This window comes from Vigna radiata, chromosome 7, assembly GCF_000741045.1.
Source record: "Vigna radiata var. radiata cultivar VC1973A chromosome 7, Vradiata_ver6, whole genome shotgun sequence".
NCBI classification, from domain to species: Eukaryota; Viridiplantae; Streptophyta; class Magnoliopsida; order Fabales; family Fabaceae; genus Vigna; species Vigna radiata.
Genome location: NC_028357.1, coordinates 29822355 through 29829229, shown reverse-complemented (window position 1 = coordinate 29829229; position 6875 = coordinate 29822355). Strand labels below are relative to the sequence as shown.

Below are 6875 nucleotides of genomic sequence, written 5' to 3'. Positions count from 1 at the left end.
AATCCTTTATTTCACACACTCAAACATAGAGATTAGAGGTAAAAACAAGCATATACTAAATAAACACAAGAAAACTAGAAAACACACTAAACGTGAGGATAAAACAAGGTTATAAGCTAGAAAGGAGTTGATTTTGCTACTAAAATGATGCTTAGATAATGGTAAGAATTAGCATTATCAGACCAAGTATTGTATGGTTTGTAATATTAGCTTAAATGAGTGTGTCCCACCATGGGACATGGCAAAACCTTAGTGAAGAGTTTTCTTAAGAAGGAAGTGACCACATGTCATTTTCTAAATGGAGAAACTCTTGCTAAAGTGGATTGCCACATATATCACTCTAAGAGTGGAGAAACTTTGCAAAAATGGATTGTCACATGGCACTCTAAGAGTGGAAGAACTTTGCAAAAGTGGATTGTCACATGGTACTTTAAGAGTAGAGAAAACTTTACAAAAGTCGATTGCCACATGACACTTTAAGAGTGGAGAAACTTTGTAAAAGTGGATTGCCACATCACTTTAAGAGTGGATAATTTTTAGGGTTTCTTGTCTACTTTAGAGACACTTTTCTTTATAAATAGAGGGGTCTCCCTCCTTGTAAAATCACTTGACGAATTTGAATGTTATTATGCCAAAATGTGTGTAAACATATCTTGTCTCAATTCAAGGCTAGAGCACCCCATGAGGTCTCTCTAGCTACTCTTCTCTAGAGTTGGCCTAACCTCTCTGAAGATCCATCAAACACCTCATCCTACAATAAATACTCACCAAAACCTCACAAAAATCGTGATCCCACCACTATACACATAGCTTTCACATCAATTCCACCTCCATAGCTTCATCTTCGTGCTTTGGCCCAACCTAGTTCGAGGAAGACATTATTAGTGTCGGGATAACCCTCATATCAAGCTTCTTATATTTATAATAACACTTAAAAACCAATAGTAAATTCCTCCTTGAAATTCCTTTCCACGTTTTCTATTCATATAAACATATACCTTCAAGTAACACATCAAAAACTCACATGAGACCATTACACATTCATCAAGGTATACAAAACAATGCATTAAAAATCACAAAACAACCTAGAAACTTGAAAACCAAAAACCTGAAAAGGGACGCCCAGGCACCAGAATCCACTGGAATAGGACGTGTAGGAGGCGCTCAGCACTATACCTTACGCAAACAAGCGCTCAAGGGACGCTCAAGCCCAAAGCTTGCACAAAAGGAGGACGTTCAAGGCGCTCAACATCACACCAAAATTTAACACACTTTTAATTTGACCTTTGCTACCTTTATACACGTTTAAGTGACTCCTAGGATATTCTAGGCACCGAAAAACATCTGAAAATACATCACCAACCCAAATACTAAATAGTATAGTTAAGTCTCGTATCTTTGTTTAGTTTATGCCATTAAATTATTGAGAAGAAAATGGACATAAAACCAAAGACAGGTTTCCAACCAAATAATCTCTAACTTTTTTTCAAGTTTCACCATTAGATATTGAAATGGGACATGGCAAGGTTGTTAGCCAATTACAAGGAACACCAAGAGGCTCGCCATACCTGTTTGTCATAATATCTAACTTAATATTAAATCGTATTAGAAGAAACAGTGATTCTTAAGTGATGATTAAAAAAACAGTGATTCTTAAGCAATCAATAAAAGAAGAGGATGTTGGAAATCAGTGAGAATTATGTTCCTTTAGTGTTTATTTCTGTTCCAGAATAACCAAGCAGGTTCCACTCATCGCTCCCTTAAAAAGATGCAAGAGTTTCTCTTTAACGAGCAGTGTTTAAGAAACTAACCTGTATTTTGTAGCTGCTGGTCTTTAACCATCTCCATTGAATGAAAAGTAATAAAAACTAAAAAGAGGATATCATCAAGATATATGAAGTGGAGCTTGCAAGCTTAAGTAAGCCGCAGATGTTGAAGTATATAGGAAGTAAATTCAAAGCAGACAAATTAATGTTTGACTTCACCGAGTCGATCTTATTGGACTTTTCCATATTTCTATGAACACTAATTTGGAAGTGTTGACATGATAACGATTGTGAAAATCATAAGCACCATGGCCTTGGGCATTTTCTTTGCTTGTGCAATCTACTTTCTCCTAATTCGTTGTTGCAACGTAAATAAGTTGTCTCAGTCGTTTGTATTTTCTCATGAGCAATATTTTGAATCTTAAAACATTTCCGTTTTGATTCTCATTAGATATTTTTGACATAAAAATATTATTTATTCAGAAACAATGATTTGATAACTATTATACATATATATTATACATCTAATGTATCTATAAAGAAGTACGATCAGTTCCCATTGCTTTGGATGAAAAACCTTCCAATTCTGGTCCTCTAACTTTGACATCTCTGCAGAGCGTTAAATGTTAAACTCCATTTAACAGGGCTCATCGTTTCAAATGGGTTAAAGGTGATGAATTTGTTTTGTAAAAGAAACTTAATGACGCTTCTTCAAACAAAAAAATCAACTGCAAAGTAAATAAATACTTTTTTGTTTAGAGGAAGAAGCAAGCCTCTCATGCCCTCACTTCAAAGAATACTATAATCATCGTTATCATTCATCCTTATGTAACACATTATGGCAGATACAAACACAAAGAATGAAGAGAGTTCCATAGCAAGGGCTCCCCAACTGATAACACCAGCATGCTTTAATATGGCTGGAATGGCAATGCTTCCAACTGCTGATGCCCCACTTATGAACTTGGTTGCATTCACCCAGCTGTTCCATCATTTATCAGACCACAAATTAAAAAATCAAATCAAATCAAATCATTCCCCAGCCTGGACTAGGAAAATTCAAACACAAACTTATGTTGTTTTTCAAGACAAAAGTTAAGGATTTACGTGTTATCTGAGTCAGAAAATACAGAAGAACGTTCAGATCCCGCATAGAAGAGCAAAGGTACTGGAAGAATCACATATGTTATCGCTGCATGAGGAATAAATTTTTTTTAATAACGTACAAGAGTATCTTCTTGTCTCTCAAAAAACAATTAATTATCATTTTAGAGAATCAATTCAATGATGCTTATCTTACCAGTTAGCATTGGCCACCAATTTTTATATAACGCACATGCCTGCCACACAGATCAAATCTTAGTATAAACAGTGACGTTTTTTTCCAACTTAGACATCTATTGTCACATTTTATATTAAAAGGGAATTGGTTGATGAACTCATGACATGGACAGGCAGAATCTCCCTAGGAAAAAAAAAAACATTGTATGATCTGAAGTATAAGTCTGTAATCTTAATCGTTTTCTACATAACAAGTATAATAAAAACTTAGTTTACAAAATAATAAACATGTTCCCTCTCCCCAATTGTTTTCTTTCTGCCACTCCATTCAGTCACATATTTATATAAGTGGAGAAAAAAATACTGACCAAAATGTGCAAGACAACTCCTCCAGAGACCAAAACTGCTAAAAGGAGAAGCTTCCCTGTGTTCAAGCAGTAACGAATATATCCTGGAAACTCTGCCATCTCCTACTCAACTCATTTTATGAAAACGAATATCATAAAAATATAATAACATAATACTATGATGCTCGAAACAAAAAATAGGATAAGAATGTTTGGAATGATATTTCGTTGATCTGCAGCATCAAAGGTTTTTAAGCGGTTGGAGCTAACTTTGTTTATACATAGAGCAAACTTATTCCCAACATTTTTATGAGATAAAAATAAAAAGAGAAAATAAATTAATTTTTTATATACTAATTTACAGAAATTTTTAGATATCATATTAAATTTTTATTTTTCATTGATGTATAAATTAACGTTAACTTGCAAACAAAAAATATTTTTCATTTTTATTTCTTTTTTCTCTTCAGGATATTAAATAAGTAGCTCTATCCTATCTTAAAACAGTTTGTTACATCTACTCCTCCAGCGTCCATCTACCAGTCAGGTTTTGCCCAAAGCTTCGTCAAATACAAAATGTATTGACAAAAAAATAAAAAAATAAAAAATTATTAGGCTTCTGGACCAGTTGTTGTTGAACTTCTTTTTACTTAGACTGGTAGTGGCATTCTCGTGAATGTTATTTGTTATTAGTTAAACTGATAACATCATAAATAAAACTAATCAAATAAGGGTAGTGTGATTCTTGAGTTCAAATAAATTGTAACAAACGAGTTAACATAGTGAGAACAACTTGTAACTCTCAGTCCAATAAATAAAATTTTAGTTTACGATAATTTAAATAATTCTATTAAATATTATTTCTTTTTCTAAATGGTGGAAGTCAGCGATGGTAGGAGGTAGGGATGACAAAAAAATATACAGACACGGATATTTGCGGATAAAATTCAGGGCGAGTAGTTACTATCCACGGATATTTACTATCCACAGAGATAATGGATAGCACGTATTTTAATACCCGCTTTTAAACGAGTCGGGTACGGATACTATACTACGCAACCCACAGGTACTCGTTACTGCAAAAAATATAAAAAAAATAATTTATATATTTTTTAATTAAATTTAATTAAAAATAAAATAAAATTATATTTTATTAGGTTAAATTTAATTGAAATTTATATTTAATTTAATTTATATTATATTATATTATATATATGTATATATATTTGTAATTTTATTTAAATTTTATTTTAAAATGTATAAATTTTTTTTTGCAGATATCCGCGAATACTCGCAGGTTTTCAAATACCCGCAAATATTTTTTAAATGGATACCTGGCGGGTAACTGTTGGGTCTATCAAGGAAGAGGTGTTAAAAACGGTTACCCACACAAATAATTTTCCTCTTCAATGTGGGTGATTTTCATTATACCTTGGCAACCTTTAAATAGGTGCAAATGGGGTCTTGGGCAAACTACAAATAATAAAAATTGACAATAAAATATCAATTCACTTAAAAATAAAATTTGCTTATTCTATCATAAAATAGTATTCTACCTATATAAATAGAAAATCATAACTACCCATCCCTATTTTATCTCTCTCAAATCAAATTAAATATTACTAAACTCAAAACTAATAAAATAAAATTTAAAAAAAATTATTAATAAAACCCAAAAATTTAAGTTTATTCTAACAGTAACGAATCGGGTGATGAGTACATTTTTATCCGGCGGATCAGGTTGCAGGTAGACACTATCGTACCCGACCCAACATGTTTTCATTCCTAATAAGAGGCTAGAGGTTGATGGTGTTCGGGTATGAGTATTATATCTTTATCTCTAAAATAAAAATTTATCTCATCTCTCATATTTAATATAAGAATAAAATTGTTGTTTCAATCTTTTTATTTTTGGAAAGTATAATTACTCTTGCATTTATGTCCACACTTTTACTTTTGTAAATATTCATTAATTATTTTTATAAAAAAATAAAAATTATAAAAGAAAAGATTAAATATATTTTTAGTTCTTTAAATTTTAATCAAAATTAAAATTAGTGTCATTTTAAAATTTTGACCCAATTTAATTTCTTAACTTTAAAAATGTTTAAAATTAATCCTTTTCACTAATTTAGTAAATTTATTTAATATTTCAAACTGTATTTCATAATAATATTTAAGTTGTTTTAATAATTTTTGACATATTTTTATTTTAATATTAAATGAGAAATACTTTTGAAACGTCAGATAAATTTGATAAATTTTGATTAAAAAGATTAATTAAATGTATTTTATAAGTTGAAAACTAATTTAGATTAAAATTTTAAAATAAATAATTCTAATTTTCATCAAAAATTAAAAAATCAAAAATATATTTAATCTTATCATCCAGTATTCAATGTCAAATATCAAATATGAAAATTATATAAATATTAAATAAAAATATAAAATAACAATTGATTAAAAATCAAATAACTATAAAAAAATAAAAAATAGTCAAATATGTTAACTTATAAATAAATAAATTATGATCAGAAAAAGTTAATAAAAATTTATTATATTATGTACAAAAGTAAAAGAATTTTAGTTATTTAAAACATGAATGGTATGAAAATAAGAATAGAAACGGGAAAGATATGTATTCCCTGTACCAAATTTAAAAAATCTAATATCCACATGAAAGAAGTGTTGCTAGGATAACTAAAGTGATGTCATCTAAAATGTCTCACTATATTTAAGGAAAATATTGCATACACATCCAAAGTAACAATGCATACCTCATCTATAATAATTATAGAGAGAAAAAGGTAACATAAATATATGAGATATCTAAGATGATAAAAAACAAAAAGAAACAAATGGTGTATAATAGGTATGTTAGGTGCGTATTAGTATGATATTAACAACTGTATCAAATAAATATATCAAAATTAACTATTTCATAAGAAAGTATAAAAAAATTATTGTCTATATTATTAAAAAATTATATTAATTAACTATCTTCTTGTCTTTATCCACAAACATCATTTTGTTTTTTTTTTTTATTTCAATAATATTGGATGGAGCCTTAAAACAACAAGCATATTTCACATTTTCATAATTATAATTTTTCTTATTATTATTTTCATATATTTGAACTATGACAGTTGATGAATTAAAATAAAAACAATATAATAAAAATACGACTATTTAAAAGGATTTTATTATTCTCATAAAGTTTATACTTTCAAGTATAAATATAAATAATTGTTTTCACTTTTTGAGGCAATAGACTATTTCTATAATTTTCGAAGAATCAATGTTATCAAGAGAGTTGCCATTAAAAGTTGGATGTTTCATCCTCACTTCCAAACTTTCATCCTGCACCTCCAAAAATTACCATTTTAACCTTAATTAATATTATTTTAATATTTTCTCTTTTTTCATAAAGTCATTCTGCATCTCTCTAACTTTTTCTCTTTCTTATTAAAGTCAACCTACA

General features: G+C 29.2%; 2 protein-coding genes across 2 annotated transcripts in view; both read right to left on the bottom strand.

The window, feature by feature from the left end:
- The window catches only part of LOC106766283 (probable purine permease 11), a 15135-nt gene extending 13249 nt beyond the window's left edge, over positions 1 to 1886 (bottom strand). The window contains exon 1 of the mRNA XM_022782645.1: positions 1812 to 1886. Coding sequence (XP_022638366.1) covers positions 1812 to 1848 — 37 coding nt within the window. The 5' untranslated portion in view covers positions 1849 to 1886. The remainder of the gene's footprint in view (positions 1 to 1811) is intronic.
- A 634-nt stretch (positions 1887 to 2520) lies between these two features.
- On the bottom strand, positions 2521 to 3640 carry LOC106768027 (vacuolar protein sorting-associated protein 55 homolog). The gene is made up of 4 exons (XM_014652994.2): positions 3416 to 3640; positions 3067 to 3106; positions 2874 to 2958; positions 2521 to 2748 (listed from the first exon to the last, which is right to left on the bottom strand). Exons 1-4 carry the CDS (start codon positions 3512 to 3514, stop codon positions 2556 to 2558), a joined length of 417 nt encoding a protein of 138 aa, XP_014508480.1. The 5' UTR covers positions 3515 to 3640; the 3' UTR covers positions 2521 to 2555.
- Between the last annotated feature and the right edge of the window lie 3235 nt (positions 3641 to 6875).

Bases quoted from the DNA above. Each gene is read 5' to 3' on its own strand.
- LOC106768027 (XM_014652994.2), bottom strand. From the start codon at position 3,514: ATGGCAGAGTTTCCAGGATATATTCGTTACTGCTTGAACACAGGGAAG. The intron at 3,107-3,415 runs GTCAGTATTTTT...TCTGTGTGGCAG, and splicing joins GAGTTGTCTTGCACATTTTG to GCATGTGCGTTATATAAAAA. The intron at 2,749-2,873 runs GTAAATCCTTAA...ATGATGGAACAG, and splicing joins TTTTCTGACTCAGATAACAC to CTGGGTGAATGCAACCAAGT.